Genomic DNA, 23,078 nt, shown 5'->3' on the forward strand with positions numbered 1-23,078 from the left:
CTCCTGTCCTTACAACAACAGGGTTACAATGAAGCTAATACTGTTCTTGTATTCACATGGTAATATAACTTGGCAGTCTTAATAATGCTCTTCATTTATGCAGTCTGGTGAAATAGCTCAATCATACTTGGCTGCAGTTTCAAATTATGTTTAATGCAATCTGATAGTGGATTGCTGCTGACAAGTGGCAATCACTTTTCACCTATTGTGGTACATTCCAGCTTTGCATGAAATCTAATAGAGGTGTGACCTTAGAATAAGTTGGATAATTTTGCTCATTTAACAGAAAATTATTGTCCACAAATCATTACTTTCCTATGAGATCTTTTGATCTGGCTGGTGGTATGGCTACACTGTCATTAGCTGAGCCATTAAGTTTCAGGAGGTCCATACCTTTCAGACACAGCCTGCAGTTAAATATGGTTAAATATTGTTAGAATTTAATATCTGTATGACTCTTTTTTTGCAAAACACTGCCAGGCTTAAAGAAAAAATGTTGAATTTATGAAGATTGGAGTAGAACATATGTTGGCAAGTGAGTGTTTCTATTTCATCTCCCTTTTATGTTGAAACTTAAGGTAGCTTCAGCACCTTTCTTAGAGGAACAAAGAGCTGTTCGTTTAGTAAGTTGTGATTCTTTTCTTTGTGACTTTGCATCTGACCTTTCTAGAAAATTGTGTAAGTGCTGGTTTTGACCATATACTGGTTTGTTTCTTCAGGTGCAAGAGGGACTGACATTTAAAAATCTCTCTTTAATGTATTAACTGTGAAATTTAAGTACTTGTGGCAAAATTCATTTTTACAGGAAGAAGATAATGTGCCATAGTAGTTTGATTTATACAATAAATACATGTTCTTTATTTCCTTTCTCACCTCACTAGTTTTATTATCTTGCTGCTTCTGCTGCATGTTTCACTGTGTCTTTCAAGTTTTCCTCTAGTTTCAGCATTAGTCATAACCTACCTGTAATTAATATGCATGTGTTCCATAACCCACATCATGAGATGTATAGAAACGTTACATATCCAACCCACCTAAATCCAACTTCTCTGGCATGTTGGCAAAACAATGCCATATAGCAGGAAAGCACAGGCAGCCGTTCTGTAGGATTATATTCTGCTGAGGAGCTCTGTACCACACACATATTATTTTCTTACTGTAATCAAATGCCTTTAGCAATGCCTGTTTTTCAGAGTCCATGCTAATTGCTATTTCTCGGGTTACTATTTCACATCTTTCTGGTTTACTCCTCTGAGATAATTGTGGGACAGGATGTCAACTAGGCAACGAGTAAATTAGCAAAGACTTTTCAAAATAGGGCTTGTATTATCAGTGAAATACAGAGCTCCATGAGGTAACTACATTGAAATATCATTCAATGTTTCTGGCATGCCTGTGTCTTTCTGGCTCTTGTTTGAAACAGGCACTGAGAACTAGGGGATATTACTTAGCTGAAACGTCTGTTAATATACTTGAAAATGTGCTGGACTTTATTGCTAGATTAGAAATAGTGTTGTCAAACATTTATCTTACTTACCTGGAAGGATGTAAAATAGTGAGAGTGTTTGTTCTAGCAACATTACCTCTACGGCTGTTTCCTCTCTTTTTAATTTGCCTTTTTCTTTTTAACTGTCTATTTATTATGCGAGAGGTGATACCCACTGCTAATTTGTTTCATATAATTACCTTTTTCAATTACTAGAATTCCTTTGGAAACAGAAATATCCTCACAAACCTGAAAATATACATTAAGTTTTGTGGTAAAAGATAGAAAGATAGTTCAATAGTTGGATTGCTTTAAAAAATTATTGTAAAAAATATTGTGATTTTAATGTTGTCTTATCATTGAATATTGGACAGACGTAGAAAATACAAATAATTCTAATGTTCCTCCACAGATTTCACTTTTGATGCTTATAAAATTATGGGCAGAGCTGTTTTCAGTTTCAGTGCTGAGTTTACATCAGTTCTTTTGTTAAGGATGCCTGTCATCCACTCTTTGGCCAATACAGTTTATTAGCTAACATGAGTATTAGGTTTATTTAGAAACAGCAAAGTTACTGGCTTCATTGCATTTAATTAATTTGTTTTGTACCATATTATAGGCAGATGCACAAGTACAATAATGATCTTGATTTTTGATTGCGTACAACGCCTCTAGACATAGTCTCAAGACAGGGCTGTGATTAAAGCACATCAATCAGTTGCAAACTGAGTTATCCTCAGTAACACTTATGACCAAAGAGAGCACATTGATGCTGGATTAGTTCACTTCCATTTACAGTAACGACTATCATGAAGACACTGCTCTAGTAGTAGTCATTTTGTGTTCTTCCCACTGCCTACACTTCCCCCATTTCCCCTAATTGAAACTCAGTTTTGATGTGTTTTTAGCTGATGCTGTTTCTGACACTGTCTTCTGCCACCATCGGCTTATTTTCTAGATGGGGAGCGATGGAGTTTTGCGCCTCAGTAGCTCCGCTCTAAATAACGAGTTCTTCGCATATGCAGCGCAAGGGTGGAAACAGCGGCTGGCAGAAGGTAACTCTGCTTGCTCTCAGGTTTGCCCAAGGTTAATTGTTTTTATGAAGAATGTCTCTTTTTCTACATTTGAGAAATACTTTTAGAATGGGAACTGTAATAGACCAGTAATTCAGCAAAAGAGAAATTGCTGATTCCATTTTGAATTTAGAGTACATTTTTGCAGCTTGCTGTGGCAGCTTATTTTGACAGTTAAAAAAAAAAACCAAGTATTTTCATCACTGTCAGTCTTGGAAACATGAATGTATGCAACAAACCCTGCCAATATACCTTTGAAATACTGATGGTATATGGTAAATTAAATCTTTTTATGTCACTCTCCCTATTGGTTTTCATTTTCATTTGGCATTGTTGGATGACTGTATCAGAAATCACTGTGCATCATCATTGTATCCACAATTCAGAATTACTTGTATTAAATTAATCCTTGACAACTTTTATTCAATATGTATTTGTGTTTTAGGAGAATTTACACCAGAAATGCAGATGCGCATCAGACAAGAGATTGAAAAGGAAAAGAAAACAGAACCTTGGAAAGAAAAATTCTTTGAAAGGTTTTATGGTGAAAAGTAAGTACTGAAGCAAATAAAAGGATTTTTTAATATTTTCTTTTAGAAGGAAATGAAAATATAATTCTATGCTTCACATAGCACAGTCATATGCTGTAAAACTTAATAAAGCAGTTATCAAGAGCAGTCATTCCCCAATATAAGAAGTTGTGGGTAGAATTATAGTCGTATGCCTGCACTTGCATTACAATTGCCTTTTTAAAGAGTCATGACTCATCCATAAAAATTCATTCCAAAGGAGCTTAAGACACAAGCATGTGAATATTTTTTAATTATCTTTTAAAAGATAGCATTAGAGCAATTTCTCCCTCCTGCAAACTATAAATACAGCTTCTACAGATGAGAAGACCAGTAGCAATATTTCTGTAATATGTTTTCATTTGTTTTACTTTTTCTAAGCTAGTTGCAAAGTAACTAAAATCAAATAGAGTTTTTTTATTTTTTGGCTGAGATGGCCCATTGACCTGAGAAGAATATATGACATAGAAGAAATATTAGCTAGAGACAAAAGTAACAATGACTAAGCTAATTTTAGAAGTGAGATGCAAAGAATAAATAAATACCTTTAACTGACTAAAATTAAATATAGTATCACTCCAGGTGTACAACTGGGGTGAGTCAGTACAATTTCATTGATGATGATGATATAGAGATGGCATTCTTCAGCAGCTGAGGATGCAGTGCTTATCTTCATTTTTTTTTAAGAAACTAAATTTAAGAAGATTCACATCTTCTTAAAATCCAAGAATTTTTCTTTTAGAAATTATTTTGAAATCTCATTCATCAATACTTAGAATTATAACTCTGTTTTTTAAAATACTCAGAATGTATTATAAAGTATAAACTAGCTATTCAAAAATTACTGATTTTTTCTTTTTATTTCAAAGTCTTTTTTAATTATATCACAGAACCACAGAATGGGTAAGGTTGGAAGGGACCACAGTCACTCATGTGGTCTGAGCTCCCTGCTAAAACAGGGTCATCCTTGAGCACGTGGCATGGAATTGCATTCAGGCAGTTTTCCAGTGAGAGAGAAACCACACCATCTCTGGGCAAGCTATTCCAGTGCTTAGTCACTGCATAGTGAAGTCCTTCCCCACATTCAGGTGGAATTTCCTGTGTCTTAGTTTCTGCTTGTTGCCTCTTGTCCTGTTGCCTGGCACCACTGAGAAAAGCCTGGCTCCATCTTCCTGACATGCTCCCTTTAGGTACTTACAGAAATTGATGAGGTCTCCTTTCAGTTGCCTCTTCTCAAGACTGAGCAGGCCCAGTTTCCCTGGCTTGTCCTCCTAAGAGAGATGCTCCAGCCCCTTAATCATCCTTGTTGCCCTCCACCGGACTATCTCTAGAAGCTCCATGTCTCTCTTGTACCAAGGAGCTAGAACTGGACACAGCACTCCACCTGTGGCCTCACCAGGGCACAGTAGAGAGGCAGGAGCACCTCCCTCAACCTGCTGGAATGCTGTTCCTAGTGCCTCCAGGGCACCATTGGCCACCAGGGCACTGCTGGCTCATGGGCAGCTCATTGTCCACTAGGACCCCGGTGTCCTTCTCTGCAGAGCTGTTTCCCAGCAGGTCAGCTCCCAGCCTGGGCTGGTGCCTGGAGTTACTCCTCCCCAGGTGCAGGACCCTGCACTTGCCTTTGCTGAATTTCAGACAGTTCTGTGCCCATCTGTCCCATCTGTCAAGGTCTCTCTGAAGGGCTGCACAGGCTCTGGTGTATCATCCACTCGTCCCAGCTTTGTGCTCTCAGTGAACTTGCTGAGGAGGCATCTACCCATTCATCCAAGTCATGGATGAGTAAGTTTAACAATATTGGGCCCAGTATTGAACACTGGGGGACAGCACTAGGGGTGGGCCCCCAAATACACTCTGTGCCACTGATTACAACCCTCTGGGATCTGCCATTCAGTCAGTTCTCAATCTACCTCACTGTCTACTCAATCAAATGTATGCATAATACTTAGCAGAAAAATCGTTCCGTGGGAACTATCATTACAAAAGTTGTCTTAGTTTTGCTGTCAGATGTTCTTCAGTTAAGAAATCCAGGGCACAGGGAACCTTTCATATAACTGCTTATCTTAAAGATTAACTAAAATGTTTCTGCAGTGACAGTGCTACTTCTCACAGTCTGCTGCCTTGGACCACTGGGAAATGTAGTGAAAACAAAGCAAGAAATGGACAGATCCATTTTAGTATTTTATTTTGTGCTCCCTTGCTAGATGCTTTTCCTCAGCGTATTTTTTCTACAGCACCTCATCTTTACATATAATGGAAATTCTAGGCTCCTAACGTGTCAGACTGTCTTATTGTAAAGTACTTAATTTCTTAGTAAACAGCTTTGAGTCTTCAGTTTAGTGCAGGTGTGGATCCTTTTAGTATCAAAAATACTAATTAGGTTTTCAGAAAAAGAACATAATGGCTTTTCATTATGCATATCAAGAGAGGAGTTGGTGACTAACCTTTCATGGAGGGAAGGGCTGTGTGAGATACTGGTGTAGGGCCTTCCACAAGAACTAGAAGTTTATTGCCAGCAATGCAGGAGTTCCTCAGTCAAAAATGACTGTCACATGCACAGAGAATGATGCTCATAATTTTGCAGAGCCAGCAGTCCTGCTGTGCTGGCTGAATGCTGGATACCGTAGTGTTCGGCAGATAATTGCTCAGTCTGTGATGATACATGTCATTTGGTTTCACAGGGTTCTGACATCAACATTGTTATGCAAAATGTCATATTCCACTTAATTTCGATTTTGACTGAAGTATTGAATCTGGTCCCCCCTGCCCTTTCCCCTGCTTGCATTGTCTCACTTGCATTCTTCTGCTTAGCTCTTATGTAGGCAGATGTACTTTGCTGACTTAAGTACTTTCCCTCATTGTTTACTGACTGAGTGGTAGCTTTTGCTGTAGCTTCCACCTTGTGTTGGTTCATGGGGCAGTCCTGTGCAGAGGCAGGAGTTGGACTCAGTGATCTTGTAGATCCTTTTCAACTCAGGATATCCTGTGACTCCATGATTCTTTTACCTTTTTTCCCTTTGGTTTTTAAACAAGCTTTCAGAATGATTGGGCTTTGTCTCTTTTCAGCTATGTTGATTTGACTGAACTAGCAGAATTTGTAAGCTTCCCCGAGCTATTTCTCACATGTGCTGTCTGCAAAATTAATGTCTTGCAGGCTATTTTGCTAACTTTAGAATCAGAGTAGTATTCTTGCTCTGACTTAAGCAAATTTGATCTTCTAATATTCCGTAAGTAAATTCAAGTTTCACCTTCTTCTTAGAGAAGGACCATTAATAGATGCAGAATCTCTGTAAACATTTTTATACACTCCACAGTTGATGACAATCAAGACTTTAGAGTACTTTTTCCCTGTTAGCTCTAAGCGTTGCATCATGTCTTTGCTCTTATCTGTACCCGGGCTGTTTATCATGGCACTGTCAGTTGCAGTTTACTTCCATGCATTTTTGTTCTTTTTCCACTTCCTCGTGTTTGTTCAATTTTCTTCTTTCTGACTTTCTTCAAAATACAAAATCTTATTCTGCAGTCATTTATCTAGGATCAGCTGATGCATGCTGCTAGAAATCTACATTCTTCTGGCTTGTTGCCCCAATATTGCAAGGTCTATACTCTATTATGTCAATATATTATTTCTTTTCTAACTTTTGAAAGTTACATGTCAAAATAGTACTAGCTCTAGATCAAAGCTTTAATTTTGGGTAGACCTCCTCCAAATTCTATTGCTGATTTAATCTTTTTCTTACTTTGTTTTTTCCCCCAGTACTCTTTATCACAGCACTAGAATATCAGCATTCATATGTCCTTGAGTAGCTTTTTGGGGTTTTTTACTGGATGACTAGGTGCCCTTGCTTTACCAGTTGAATCCTGTCATTAGCACTTTCATTGAAATCTGCTTGCTGCTGCCCTCATGTTTTTGTGCTGTTTTGCAAACTTTGGGTGTCTTTTTCTCTAAGGGAGAAGACAGATAAGCAGTTTATTTTGCAATCTGAGATTGCCTTAAACATTCTTGAACCCTCTTCTTTAGAAAGCCTTTTTCTTCACTTCAGTTTCTTCTGCAACATAGTAGTATTTCCAATATTGGAAAAAAATATTAAGATTCAGTACATGTTCTGCTGGCCTTAATCTACTTTATCTTATTTCCCTTACAGTTCTTCATCTTCAGTATGTTACTAGAATGTATGTATTTGTGTAGTGTCCGTGTGACAGTTTCATTCACCTTTATGCTGTCCTTCATTCCTTTGCTGATTTTCAATCCATAAAGATACCCATCAAGCAATATCTTTTCACTATGTGACCCAGCTAGAGAAAATAGACCATTGATTCAGTTTTCAGTAATGGAGTGGATTTTTTTTCCCTTCTCATTTTCCTGAGATATCTCCTTAACACAAGGAATTTTAGAGGAAGTTTCTCACCAAAACCTTGGTAAACTAAACTTGATTCACCTAAACTTATAGCCTAAACTCAGACCATGTGGGGACCTTACAGTCTATACAGAAGGAAGACACATCTTCTGAAATGCATTCAGTGTGGGAATTGTGAATTTCCTGCTCTGAATTGCTCTCTAGATGATCCTTCCTCAGCACATTGATGGCACAGGAAGACTTTGTTCATGATTAGTGTCTAGTAGTAGGCAATACTAATAATTAAGTGTGCTTTTTGGGATGCCAGTTCTAGGCTGGGTTGGTTTGGGGTTGGTTTTTTTTTTTTTTTTCTTTTTTTTTTTTTTTTTGGTTTTGGTTTTGGTTTTGGTTTTTGTTTTTGTTTTTTGGTGGTTTTTTTTTGTTTTTTTGTTTTTGGGTTTTTTTTGTTTTGGTTTGTTTGTTTGTTTGTTTGTTTTTCTTTTTTTGGGTTAACTGCTCTCACTGTAATACATCTGTTCAGTATTTTTAAAATGCACAACCACAGATTTTGGTTTTTTTCATGTTCTGTACTTTCATCTGAATAGGCCTTTGTATCTCTGTATCCTCTGGCTACACACTGACAAGCAATTTTCCTTCCATAGCTTCTGAATATCTTTTATACTTGCTTGTTTCCATTGTATTCTTTATTTTCTGATTAAAATGATAACAGAGATCTGTTTAGTAGATTAGAAGATCCTTAAGACCATGAAATTTCTTTTAAGGCCTCCCACCAAGCTTTTCTGTATTTTCTACTATTATGGAATTGCTGAGGCATAAAGTCTGCTTGGAAAATCTTACTAAAGATGCTGTCTGTATTCCCACTGGCCTTAGAATGAAATGAGGATGTCAGAGTACATACATTTTTTAAAACAATCTCTTTTTTTGTCATCTCTTGGCCTTAGTTTTGTTTTGGGTTTTTTTGTGGATTTTTAAATTCTGCTGAAGTGATAAAACTTTATTTAAACTGGTATTTTCAAGATCATAGGTAAGAAAATCTTCAGAAGCATGCATAGTATACAAGGTTCCTTTGCACTTCATCCCTGAGAGTGAATGCATAGGTTCTCCATGAGAATGTTAAACTTCTGTCATATTGCTGGCTGTGTTGACCCTAAAGGAAGGTGAGGGGGGGAAAAAAAGGGATTTCCTTTACAATTGTTCCCGCTAGAAGAACATGCTGTTCTGCATTTCTTCTGCAATTGCAATGGATGCCATACCAGTGTTGCAATATTGTGCTAGTATTAAAACAAAACAAACAAACAAAAAACACAACAAAAAACCAGGAATGTAAACAGAGAGATTACTTATCTTAAAAATATTCCTGGTTTTTAACACTTGTAAGAAAATCTCAGTAGTTAGGTTTCCAAAGAACATAAAACTGTATATAAATTACTTAGCCACCACTTAGGCAAGCCACTCTTTTAAGCTAGAAAATATGAATTTTTTGCAAATAAAAAATGTGGGTGGAAAGGTTAGCCTATTGCCTTATCCTTAATGTGATGGAAATAACTATTTTTATTTCTGTTTTTCTTTAGGTTGGGAATGTCAAGAGGAGAATCAACGAGGCTCACTGCAGTGCAGAGCAATGATGAAGATGAGAGCAATTCTTTGTGCAGATCTTCTGGCACACCTGGTCCTTCTAAGAAAGCGACCTTTGAAGATCAAGAGGAGAAAGGTGCTAAAGTTCCACCTTTACCGGAGAAAGATTATAGTCCATCTCATTGTAGTATGGAACAGGTTCCGGTCAAGGATCTAACAGCAGATTCTGAGGATATACTGATACCTGAAGAATCAGTCATTCAGGAGGAAATTGCTGAAGAGGTCGAGACAAGTATTTGTGAATGCCAAGAGGAGAACCATAAGCCAGAACATGAGTTTTCTGAGGAGTCTGTAAGTCCAGCTGGCACCAATGAGGAAACAGAGGCAGTACAGCTTGCAGACAGCACTGAGTCCTGTGTCATGATGAATGATGTAACTGATAGTGTATCTCGCATTGAAATTAAAGTAGAGTTGAAATCAGAATGCCCTCAGGAGGAGATGTCAGTTGTGATAGATCAGCTGGAGGATTGCATATCACCAGCACAATCAGCTTCTTCCACAAACTCTGTCAGCGGTGCAGCTGAGAAGGATTCTGAGTCTGCAAAAGAGCTAATTGTGCCAGAAATGCAAAGTGCTGCTCTGGAAGGCTCCTTGTTCACTGGTGGAGGCGTTGCAGTGGATATGGAGCTTCACAGTGACCCTGAGGAACAGTTGTCTGAGAATGCTTGTGTTTCTGAAACTTCCTTTTCCTCTGGAAGTCCAGAAGTTTGTATTGCCTCTCCTGGAGGAGACACTCAGTCGACTTCAGAGGAACCCTGTACTCCAGCATCTCTTGAAACAGCTTGCTCATCTGAAGTGTCCAGTTCTGAAAACATTGAAGGTGATATTCAGCAAAAGGCCAGTGATGAAAACTTACACACACCTTTAATGTCGGAAATCTCTCCGATGTCCACCTCACCTGTAACCTCAGAAGCATCTTTGATGTCAAATTTACCTTTAACATCAGAGGCATCACCAGCTTCTAATTTACCTTTAACATCAGAAACATCTCCAATGTCTGATTTGCCTTTAACATCAGAAACATCTTCAGTATCTTCTGTTCTTCTAACTTCTGAAACATTTGTGACAAATAGTTTGCCTCTTGCATCAGAGATATCTCCAGTTTCTAATTCCTCAAGCAGTGAAAGACTTAGTCTGCAACAAAGGAAATCACCATGTTTATTGGAAGACTCCCTTCCCACTCTGAAAGAAGAAAGCTCTGTCATTCCTAAGGTGGTTCAAGAAGAGAATCTTGTTCAGCCAAAACAGCTTCAGAGTGCCCCTGAAAATATGAAAGTTGGTCCACTAACAATTATACCTGATACTTCAGTATTGGAAGAGTCCCAAAGCAAAAACCTCAGTCATCAGCCATGTAAGTCACATTCTGAAATTGAGAAATCCTACATTGCATCCATCCCAGAACACACTCCTCCAGAGGTGATCAAAAATAAAAATCACAGTGTTCAGCAAAGAGGTGAAAAGAAAGGTACACTCTTGCCCTCAGAGGTATCTGTCTTATCAGAAGGATCACTTGGCAAAAATATCGAATTGCTTCCATCAAAGGCACATGATAAACTATATACCTCATCTCTAGAGAAGGCTACATTCTCTGAAGTGTGTAGAAGTAAATCTCACAAGCTAACAGGCAGCACCCAAAGTCGTCTAGAGAGTTCACATTCTTCCAAGTCTTTAGAACCCACAAAATCACCGGAAGCAAGAAATGAAAGTAGAGACCCAGAGATCCCAAAGAGGAAAACAGCAGAACAGCACAGTTTTGGAATCTGCAAAGAGAAGAGAGCTAGAATAGATGATGATCTGCCTAATCGTAATACTTCATCAACAAGTCCATCTGATAAAGAACAGCCACCCAGAGAGGAACCCCGAGTTCCACCCCTTAAGGTAAAGTAATGAATGAACAGGGTGGCTGGAAAAAAAAAAAAGTTTATTATGTCCCTCTCTGAACTGCATTCAGACACAGTACATGGTATATTTTTGCGGGATGTATAAGGGCTGTTAGTACTGATGGTTTTGCTTTACATTTCCACCATGCCAAATTACTTCTGATACAGATATATCTACAGTTGTTTGGTAGGGGTCTTTGCTAAAAAATTCATTTTGTGTGTGGGAGAGCTCTCTTAATCTAATTCAATCTCTTCTCAGTCATATGCAGCACTTGTTTTTCTAATTGCCGATCTGTATTTTGTGCTTTTTATTCTGTGGATGTGTTCTCCAGCAAGCATGACTAATAAATGTTATCATAACCAGCACTTAGAAAAACAACCAGCACCTTAATCCGTCAAGAGAACCAAGAGTAAGAATAGTTGAAGATCCTTTTGCAAGCCCAAGGCTTGGGATAGGCTGAAATATAAGATTTCCCTGTAGAATTATCTGGAAACAGAGACCTATCAGGGGGAGGTGTCTGATTTTCTATGTGTATAGAAGATACCTTTGTTAATGGCAAAGCAAAAGGTAAAAAAACGTACCACGTAAGCAAACACTTTTATGTGTATTATTCTGCTATGTAAGAAAGTATATTTCAGTTAAAAAGGTTTTTTTTCGTAACAGAGTTCTGTAGATTCAGTTATAAATAGGCTCAGTGTTTTGACCCTTTTAATTTCATATTTGATGACATCAGCCAAGTTTAAGATCCAATTTATTGCATTTAAGCTATTGGCTTTGCAATACTAGTTCCTGATTATTCAGAAATGCCCTTTTCTGCATTTATTTTTAACTGCTGCAGTCACTGAACATTGTTAATTTGGCCGGGAGGGCAAATAGACTAACTGCTTTAATCACTAGTGCAGAAGCATATTTCAGCTAATTTATTTTTAAGAGCAGTGATGCAATTGGAAATTAGTCCTGTTCTGAGTTTAGTGATATTCTTTCATATTTGGAAGGTGTCTATCTAGCCCAATAAATTCTAATAACTCTCTAAGCATAAAGGAAAATAGATCACTAGGGAATAAAAAGGGGTCATTACTATAATAATAATAAAAAATAACCAAGCGCTTAGAGCTCTAGGAGTTCTGGTAATGCAAAGTGGAAACTGAAAGGAGTTGCTGCTGAAACTGAAAGCTGAATGTTTTGAAGAATTGTGAGCATTTAATTCTAGTATTCTTTTTGTGTAACAAATATTTGGCTCTTGTATCATCTCACCAACAAACCCCCACCCTTTGTAATTAAAGGAGGAAAAAAGAACCCCAGTTCTTCTAAGTCATTCTGTTATATGACTGTCACTTCCCATCATATCTTATGTCTACTTTTCTACAAATACTATCTAATTTTCTTCTCAGTTCCTTTCAGAAGATAAGTCATAGCATTAATTATGAAGTCCTCTTGCTAGGGACAGCCAGTAGACATACGTCCATTTTAAGAAAAGGAAAATTTTTTTGCCAACCTTGGGGTGTCCTGAGAGAGTGTATGAGTTGCAAAGTGGTTCCAAGATTCTTTATCTTGAAAAATGGTATGTCTAATTGGAAGCTTCCTAATAATTCCAGTGATTTTACAGGTTATTATTTTTCTTAAAGTGTTAGGTATTTAAATTTTTAATATTTGTGTGTTTATTATTTATAGTCATGAGGATTTAATTTTCAAAGTGCAGTAATGTAAGAGTTATCCAGGGAGGTACTAAAGTGAGTCTCTTAAAAATGCAGGTGAGGAAAGGAAAAGCATATCCTTTAGTGACTCACTTCTTCTACACCTCTTAAATTCTCCATCGTGGAAGTTGGAAAACAGGCTCAGTGGAGATACCACTACATCCTATCTAATGGCAAGATTTGTTGTCTGGTTTATAAGCAAAACACAGGCTGTTCCTGATGTCTTAATCACTGGTGATCAAGGAGAAAGGCACTACATGATCATTGCTTTTTCACATGTTTGCAGGAAGGGGTTGCTTTCAGGTTCTTGTCCAGTATCACTGCACGAGGCTTGCTGAGCATCTCAGGTAGATGCACTGAATATAAAAACAGATCTGACAAAGTGTATATGATAAGCATCATGTTGTTGTCCAGTTCAATCTTTCTTCCTGTCAGAAGGATCAGTGTGTGTAGGCTAGTACAGGTATCAGTTATTCACGCTGGAGGATGATAAAATATTGAAGCATAAATATCATTAAGTTTTAGCAGTTTTCTGTCCACCTGCATTGAACAGTAATTCCTTTCGTTACCTTTCTCTGACCCATAAGGGGACAGCTGGTTATTTTAGTGAGTTGATGATCTCATTAAAATTTTCTGTGTTTTTTTCCTTTTTCTTCCTTTAGATTCAGCTTTCAAAAATTGGACCACCTTTTATCATCAAGAGCCAACCTGTTTCTAAACCAGAACCTCGAGTTTCCCCAAGTACATCAGTCAGCAGTGGGAGAAACACTGGGGCTAGAACTCTGGCAGATATCAAAGCAAGAGCTCAGCAAGCAAGAGCCCAAAGAGAGGCTGCAGCTGCAGCAGCTGTGGCAGCAGCTGCCAGCATAGTCTCTGGCGCAATGGGGACCCCATGCGAAGGTGGAAAGACAAGAACGCTGGCACACATTAAGGAGCAAACAAAGGCCAAGCTATTTGCAAAGCATCAAGCCAGAGCTCATTTACTCCAGACTAATAAAGAATCAAAGTCGCAGTTCAACTCAAAGGAAAGTAGTACCTCGTCTCTGGAGATACCAACGACTACTGACACAAAGATTGAAGGTTCTACTGGTGTCATTATAGTTAATCCTAACTGCAGGTCCCCTAGCAACAAGTCTTCTCATCACCGTGAGACCACCACTTTATTGCAGCAGTCCCTTAACACAGCTACATTACCAGAAACTGCTACTGAGATATCTGTGCACAGTTCTGATGAAAATATACCTGTGCCACAATTGTGTGAGAAAATTATTTCATCTACCTCTACTGAAAGTAACAGTGTGCCAGTGCTTTATAATAAAAGTTCAGTCTCTGTGTGTGTTTGCAGCACTGCTATGTCTGGAGCAATTAAAGAACTTTCTTTTGCAAGTTCTGTTGATAAATCCTCTGTGTTAATGTCTGTTGACAGCGCAAACACAGCAATTTCAGCCTGTAATATAAATATGCTGAAAACCATCCAAGGGGCTGATACTCCTTGCATAACTGTTGGACCAAAATGTATTGATAACAGTAATATACCAGTCTCCATAGACAACACGGTCTTATCAAACGCCATCGATGACAAAAGGTTGCCAGTACCCAGTAGCAATGTGAATAACGCAGTCTCCGGTCATTATGCCACTGTGCCAGCTTCATCTATTGCAAGTAACTTGCCAAATCATCTCTCTGGTAGTTCTGTACTGATTCCCCCAGTGGGGACTACCAGCAGATTTCCTTCTGATAAGATAGCCATAACCGGGTGTAGCGAGCAGACCAATGCCTCCATCCACACTACCGTCAGGTCAGCTTTAAGTTGCAGTGAGGCCCTTGCAGCAGCAGATTCTGTTGCAAGGCCACCCATTTCAATGTTTACTGGTAACATGGTGACACTAAGCTCTTACGATAACGCTACTAAAATGAATGCTGATCTCTTAGAGAAAAGCTCTGGAGCACGACACCGGATGGATCTCTCTGGTAAATCTCATCCACTGAGCTTTACACAAACTGCCATGAATAGGTCTATACCTTGTAAAGTCATTGTTGACCACACTACGAACCAGAATTCCAGTCTGTCACTTTCTTCCTCTGTTGAAAATGCAGAGAACAGCATTGACCTGCAGAGCAGACCTGTAAGGACAGAAGCTGCCTTACAAAGTATAGCCTGTCCTCAGGTGTCTGTCATAAGCAGGCCTGAAGTGGTCGCTAGTGAAAACCTTGAGCACAGTTCCAGCTTTATCGCCATTACAGCAAAGCAAGACAGCAAAAACTTGCAGGCAGGTTGTTCAAGTCTTCGAGAAGTGCCTCTTGCCCCTCAAGATAAATTGATTGAGGTGGTTACTACCAGCCAAGGCTTTGCTGAGCAACTAAGAGGTCCTTCAGCACTGAAAAATGAAGCCAATGCTGCCTGTGCCAATCAGTACAACACTAACAATAGAATTTGTTGGCGTGATGAGGAGGCGATGAATACAGACCAGCCAGTAGTCAGCCATCTTACCTCTGGTAAGCATAAGGAATACGCAGAGCAAAACTGCTTGAAAAATGTCAAAAGTGAACCTTCCAGTTATACACACATGTCAGAACAGCAATCCAGGAGTCTCTTGACAAGCATTGCTGTTCCTGTTAAATCAGAAGCTAATGAGTCTGACAAGTGCTTCAGGATGGACACCGAGGATTTTACTGAAATGCCTGCCCAGACTGCAGAAATAGCCACGAGTGTGCAGCCACCACAGACCTCCAAGACATCCATCGCAGACTCCATGGAAGACTCCCTGTCCCTTACAACAGAAACCCTGAAGAGAGTCACCAGTGCCGGGGGCTCAAGCTGTCGCTTGTCGTCAGTGGAGGCCAACAATCCCTTAGTGACACAGTTACTGCAAGGCAATCTGCCTTTAGAAAAAGTGCTGCCGCAGCCCCGATCAGGAGCCAAGCTGGAAATTAACAGGCTTCCCTTGCCTTTGCAAACTACCTCAGTATGTAAAACAGTAGTGGCCGAGAGAAATATTGTTGAACATGCTTCCAACTCTAATCCAGATGGTAAAGGATTTACAGCAGGCAGCATAGCCCCGCTACAAATCAGAAAGCGTGAAAACCATCCGAAAAAGAGGATGGCCAGGACTATAGGGGAACATGCTCAAATTAAATGTGAGCCTGGGAAGGTGTCAATGGACACAGATGTTAAAGTGGCTCCTTGTGTAATTAGTTCCAGCATGAATCAGCTAGGGCACGGACAGCCATTTAAGCAGGAGTGGCTTAACAAACACACCATTCAGAGCCGGATCGCTCACAGCCCGGAGATCAAGCAGCAGAAGAGACCGTTGCCTTCATGCAGTTTCCAGCAGAGCTTATTTCACATTGATAAAAATGGCAGCTTTCACGCAGAAGCCAGTACCTCACATAGACAGCATTTTTACCAAATGTCCATGGCTGCAAGAGGCCCCATTCCTACGGCAGCTTTGTTGCAAACTACTTCAAAAGGCCCACCTGGCTGCAATGCATTTGCTTTTAGCAGACACCTGGAACAGAAGGGTTTGGGAGACATGAATATTTCTACAGCAGCTCACCAGCTGAGGCTAGGAAGTGTGTTTTCCCCTAATATTCAAATCAAGGAAGGTGATGACATTGCCAGTGCCTCTCAAACTCTGCAGAGTAAAACATTAACGCATCCCCCTGCTCCCCCTCTGCCCCTGCCACCTCCTCCCCCTCCACACCCAAATGCAGAAGTCCCCTCTGATCAAAAACAACCGACAGTTACTATGGAAACCACTAAAAGACTTAGTTGGCCTCAGCCAGCCAGCATCTGTAGCAATATAAAATCTGAACCGATTTCTTTTGAGGAAGGTTTAAGCAGCAGCTGCGAACTGGGCATGAAACAAGCTTCCTATGATCAGAACGAAGTGAAAGAACAGTTAAAAGCGTTTGCATTAAAAAATGCAGATTTCTCTTCCTATTTACTTTCTGAGCCACAGAAGCCTTTTACCCAACTTGCTGCTCAGAAAATACAGACGCAGCACCCACAGCAGCAGCAGCAGCAGCTCTGTGGAAATTATCCAACAATACACTTTGGTAGCACAAGTTTCAAAAGGGCAGCATCTGCAATTGAGAAATCGATTGGGATTTTAGGAAGTGGTTCAAACACTGCCACAGGCCTGTCTAACCAGAATGCGCAGATCCCGGTTCAGAAATTTGCTGACAGCAGCAATGCTGATGAGCTGGAACTGAAATGCTCCTGCAGGCTGAAAGCCATGATCGTGTGCAAAGGCTGCGGAGCCTTCTGTCATGATGACTGCATAGGGCCTTCCAAACTGTGTGTAGCTTGTCTGGTGGTGCGGTAGGAACTGAGTCAAAGATGCAGTATCCCTTATCAACATGGGGGAGCAGGACAAAGGAACAGAGAAATTGGAACAGTTTAGGCCACTAATGGTTTGCAATTAGTGGATTGATTTTTTTTCTTTTTTAATTTTTTTTTTCCTTCTACATGGTGCTTTCAGAACTTAGTTATTCTGCCTGAGTGCCATTTTCTGGGAAGAAGAGGAAACCTGTAGTAGTTTAAAAAAAAATATTAAAAAAGATAGCGTTGTTACTGAAGCATCTATGAGCTCTCTTGCTGTGCTAGAAAAAAAAAAAAAGAAAAATGCATTAATGCATGTCATTCGTAGCTTGTATTTATTTGCACAAAGTGCAGCACATTTTTTCTCCACTGTTTAATAGTTGATATGAGTTGCAGGTTGAAGATCAGTGGAAGAATAGCACTGTAAGAAGTGGAGTAACTATGCAGAATGAATGACACACTGAATAGCAACTGGTGTGAACGGGGTAGTGGCAAGGTGCAGAGTGCCGACCATCGTAGCTTCTAAGTCAGTTTGCTGTGTTTCTGCTGACAAGATTGTTTTCTTCAATTGACTTTCACTATCTAGGGCTAAAATATAGCCACTTCACCTAACAAAAGAAATTTAAAAGAGGAATTTAGATTGTTAGAGAAGTTTCTTTATGTGCCTGCCAGGGACTGTGGAACTCAAATCTTACTCATCATCTCTTTGCTTATTCCTTGAGAAAGATTTCTATGTGTGATGAGTTAGTGGGACCAACACTGGAAACGCATTGGCTTCAGTGGAGTCTGGGGGGAAAGTAACTTCTCTGCTGGAGATTAGAAACCTCTTTTCTCTTCCTGTTTCTCACTCAAATGGTCTTTATTTGTATTTGTCTCTCTAATCTGTCCACTAGGTTTGTCAGTTCTAAATATATATAAAAATAAGGTTGGACATAGGTCATTGGTTCTTGAGGTTGTAGCCTTTCTGTGGCCTAAAATGATGCATTCTTCTGATGAATGAATAAGGAAAGATTCTAATTGCATATTGGTTGAATGTTGGCTTATAATTTCTTTTTCCTCTTTTGTGAGTTACTCTATTTAAATAACATCTGAGAGTTTTGCCATTTAAAGTAATTCTTAGAAGTACTTACAACACTGACTTTTTTTTTTTTTTTTCCAAGTCAGACCCCTTTTAGAAATTTGGAAGCAAAAAAAAGGGATACTGCATCTTTAAAGTAACCTTCAATAGTTATCCAGTACTCTATTTACATTCAGGACTATAGCTGCATTCCAGATGTGCTAGCCACCATAGCAGCAGAAAAGAAAAACAGTGATTTTGAGGTCCTATTCACCTAAAAGGAAAATATAAAGGGATAAAGCACATGCAGTTGCTGGGGAGATGAAAACACCTTGGTTTATTTTTTTTTTTTCACTCCCACTTCAAGAACACAACATGTGGAGTTCAAGTTGTTCATCTGCCAATATGTGGTTGGCCAAATGTCAGTATCAAGAGAAACTTTTTTTTTACCATCACAGTAGAACCTCACTAATCCAAAGACCTTACAGCCTGCCCAAGAAAACTGGTTTTCCTTGCACAGTTTTAAGAGAGCAGTGTAGTAGGAATGTGTGAGATGTAATACTTCTTAATTTCATTGTACAGTGAAACTGTTGCATTCTGGAGTACTAATGTGAATGATAGAGCTACATTTAGGAAATGAAAGGTATGCTATATTTTAGAGCATACTTTTATCTGATCTTTATTTGTGTACTTTTCATCGGCTGTAACCAGTCTCCCTGACTCAGGGGTGTATTAGTGAGGTTCTGCTGAATGAAGGAACCATATTTATTTTCTTGTGGGACCATTTTCACAAACATGATAAATGCCGTTTGTTGTCTTAAAAGTGAGCTGGAATATCTACAGCATACATTCCTGTCATAGGAAGCTCTATGGTGCACCTTGATGTTCTCTTTTATTGTAATTAGCAACATATCAATATTATTTTTTGACACTGTGTGGTACAAAGGCCATTTGTAATAACTAACAAATTTGTTGCTGATACAATAATACATTTTTTTTCTATACAAAAGTGCTCCTTAATATGACATGTGAACTAAGGAATGGCTTCTCAGCACTTTCAGGTCTTCTAGTAGGAAAATAAGCCAGCCAAGCAAAAACCTAAAAGTAACCAAGTGAAAATTAGCACCCACTGCTATGCCAGCTGCTGGCAAAACAGCAACTGGGCAATACTCATGAGTAAGCATGGGTGTAGTCAGTTAATGTATATCAGATTCATAGTTGAGGAGCCTTTGTATTGGAATTGTATTGCATTGTATTTATACTTGGTAGAGCTAGGATCTTATATTTAAAGAAAAAAAAAAAAAAAGAGAGAGCAACCAGTCTTAGACTTCTGTTTACCTATGTTTATATAAGCCTGCTGGGAATCCTTATTTCTAGCTCAGGTTTTCCTGTCCACAGCACATAAGTCAATATTTGTTTGTACTTGCATCTGGAAATAGTTCTTGTATTGACTGACATAATACAGAAATAAATTCCAGCCACAACACAGTTTTCCTTTGCTTGAAGGGTAAGAGTGTGACTAAGGTGGTAGGTCACTCATTCATGTCATATTGTCATTTTCAGGATTGCAACTTGCATGTGTGAGGTCATGATAAAATGTATTTAAAATGGTGTTAGACTGGATGGTGCTATGTTACATTACACAACTGGCCAAACTCTTCCATAGTGCAGTTCCACTCCTTTCATTTTTGACTCATTGGAGTTGCACCAGGATAAATTTGAGCAATTAGTTAGCAACAGTGGTGAAGTGTTGTTACGGATTAGGTTTAGGGTATGAAAATACTCAAAAGCAACCACGGTGATGTGAGAGCCTGATTGAATCCTAGCTTGACTGGAAACCTTACATGGATTTTGCTATCACACAAATGCTATGGGGAGAGCAACCCTAGGCCTTTGGTAAGAATCCAGTCACATTTAGACGTTAATTTTGAATTACTCCCTTTTTTGTTGTTATTTGATTGTTCAGGTTTCAGGCTCAATGTCATCGTGTTTTCTAATGACCATGCCGTTTGCACCGTGGGTTGTTAATAGTTTATGCACTGAAAAGTGGTGAAAGAATTACTTAAGAACACACTGCTCTGTGTTTGTGTGTACGTACGTATGTGTCCCAGTGTCCAGCATGTATAATTTACCTTTTTTTTTTTTTTTTAAATCTCCAAAATTGTCCCCCTACTCCTACCCCTGGAGCAGCACTTTTGGGTGAGAGGGAGAAACCCTTTTTTCTTTCCTCCCTCTTTATTGTTTTAATTGCATAATTGCATATTGTTTTAATTTGCATAGTGAGATATGCAGATAACGTTAGGGCATTTGCAGTGAGTGTGTTTGTGTGTTTCTGTTCCGAAATAATTTTCCAAGCAGAAACTCCCTTTGAAATAGTGTTTAAAAAAAATAATTAAGAAATGGTGAACTGGATGCTCCTTGTTTGCATTTTATTTATCTGCTGAGATCTAGTACATGAAATAGCATTTAAAAAAATAAAGGTTGAGCCATAAAGCGAAAGGTATATTCTCTGTACTATAGACTTTCTTCTTGAGGGTGGTGCATGTTGTCAGGGTAAGCTACAGAACGTGCAGATGGTTTTTCAGGGCCCTGCAATTCCTTGCACAGTTTTTAAGCTGGTGCATATGGTGCTTTATAATGCAATTTCTGAAGTAAAATTACCTTATGCTGCACCCCCTTCCCCTTATGAACACACGCACAATTTCAGAATCGTTATTGTAGCCTCTGGTTTAGCAGTTTCTCCAAGGTGTGGTGAAGTACCAGGATAAACACTCAAGATGAGCTGAGGAGTATCACCAAAAGGGATCATTTTAGCTGACGCACATCAAGGGCCCTGCTCTGAACACTGAATGACTTCTGCAGTCTCCTGGCAGCAGCGCAGCGGCTCATCTTCCGTGGCTCTGCGGAGCACTGAGGGGGAAGCAGCGAAATACTCAGTGGCTTTATCATGGACCTGTGTTGTAGCTAAATGTTTCTGAATCTTTGAAATCCTGTTGTCTTCGATCATCATGCTTTGTCACTGTAAAACCAATGAAAAGGAAAAAAAAGCATTTTTTTAGTCTAATTTAAGGAGCTGCTTCTTTTATAGCACATAATATTTCGCTTTGTACTATATTTGATAGTTAAAGAATAATTTAGTCCGTAGAATAACTTTGTTGTATTTGTACTGTTCATGAATGTTACAAGAAAAGTGCTTTACTTTGTTGCCATACTTCTCTTGTACTGCTGTAAAATATTTTTTCTGCTTTATGGAAACTTAATTCAATTCACATTTTCAGTACAGGGTTTTTTGTGTGTATGTTTTGGGGTTTTTTTGTCAGTATTCTGAATGTTTACATCTGTTCAACATTAGCCATTCTATGCCTTTATAGGGCAGTATTACTCCTGCAGTATAACAGCAATGTGAAATCCACTCGTACCTAACATGCATGAGAAATACAGATTTATTGGGGAGATCCATAACGTGCATAGATACTTTTTCTATCCACATTCAGTGAAGTAAATACCCTCCTTCGGTCCTCTACCAAAGAAAATGTTATTCCCACAGGACAAGCTCAGAACGTGGTTCTCTGAATTTTCAGAAGGGGGTGTAGTTGGTTTCAGCAAGATTGCTACAGTTTAATGCTGTTATGCTTTGCTTTGTTACCCAACTAGATGTGACAGGGTGAAACAAGCATTTTAGCAATTTTTTGTGTTTCAAGACAGTGTTTTGTTTAGAATTCAGGGATCATGCTTTCTTTAATGGTGCTGTTTGTTTTATTATTCTTTTTAAGAAAACAACCTTTTGTTGCCTACAGAAATGACCATTCATAAGACCATAAATTAAATAAAATAATTTGTCTTCATAACTTTACTCCCTTTCCTTTCCCTTTTCCCTATCCCTTGAAAATAACAACTTGGGCTTCAATATTAAAATATTCTGAAAAAAAATAAAGAGAGAAAATAATATTTGTCATTTGTTTATTTATTTTATGTTCAGTGCCTTAGGCAGGAGATCTTCCTTGTGCATGTCCATTATATGTACAGATTGATGAACTAGAAATGTGAGAGAGGAATCAGCCCTTTGTAAAGGATTTTTCAGTTACAATGATGTAAGGCACAGTTTGAATGACTTCTGATGTAAATTTAAGTATTAATCATCATACTAGTAAAATAAAACTAGATGTTGTATGCTAAGTTTTTTAAGTAGAATAGTTTGTGGATGAAAGTGATTATATTACTTTGAGTAGTTTATGCTGGGTGTATTTTAGTGCTTTGCCTCTATCTGCCACCCTGTCCAGAATATCCTTAACAACAGCAACCATCCCAGCTTGTACTTCCCTGATACCCCATTCCCACAGCAGAAGAAGTTAAATGTCCATGGTGCATGAAAGGCAACCAGTCCGAGTTATATTCCTCAAAGTTATTTCTTCAGGTCTGGAAGGCCTTCCTGAAATGGAAATCCAGTAGCTGTTATATTAAAATGCAAAAACCCACACCATTTTCATCCTGTTCACTGCAAAGAGAGCTTTGAGTACTGATGGTCAGGGTGCGAAATGTTGCAGGATGAACAACAAACAGCTTTTTCACGAGTTTGCTCAGAAATACCAGAACTAAACACCATCTTTTGTCCAGCCTCCTGTCATTATTATTTCAGATGTGATACCATCTGAGGGTCTTGTTAGCAGCAGATGACAGCCGTGTCTGCCAAAATGTGTCTAAATGCAGAAAGAAGACAATATCAACCTCCATAATTTATAATTCACTGACTTTTTTTTTATATCCAATACCTACTTGGTAAACTCTCTCAACATCTACTGTCATGCAGATAATTTAACTTAGTTTGTTCTGGTTAGAATTTTTTTTTTCTTTTTGTATTTGCATAGCTTTGTGCCAAAGTAGGGACCAGCTCTCCTTCTGGCAATATTATCTTTTTTTTAAAAAAAAAAAACTATTTTTCATCTAAGCAATGTAATATAAATAACTTTGTTAAAGATATACTAGCTAAATATTAACTTTTGT

The 23,078-nt window shown here is 38.7% G+C and overlaps 1 protein-coding gene across 1 annotated transcript in view; it reads left to right on the forward strand.

Annotated features, from left to right (window-relative positions):
* Window positions 1-17,024, forward strand: part of ASXL3 (ASXL transcriptional regulator 3) — a gene marked incomplete at both ends in the record, with an annotated part of 120,639 nt that extends 103,615 nt beyond the window's left edge. The window contains 4 exons of the mRNA XM_083878472.1: window positions 2,445-2,541; window positions 3,005-3,110; window positions 9,058-10,999; window positions 13,359-17,024. Of these exons, the coding sequence (XP_083734598.1) occupies window positions 2,445-2,541; window positions 3,005-3,110; window positions 9,058-10,999; window positions 13,359-17,024 (5,811 nt within the window). The remainder of the gene's footprint in view (window positions 1-2,444; window positions 2,542-3,004; window positions 3,111-9,057; window positions 11,000-13,358) is intronic.
* Between the last annotated feature and the right edge of the window lie 6,054 nt (window positions 17,025-23,078).

This window comes from Zosterops lateralis (genome assembly GCF_965231275.1).
Source record: "Zosterops lateralis genome assembly, chromosome: 1".
NCBI lineage: Eukaryota > Metazoa > Chordata > Aves > Passeriformes > Zosteropidae > Zosterops > Zosterops lateralis.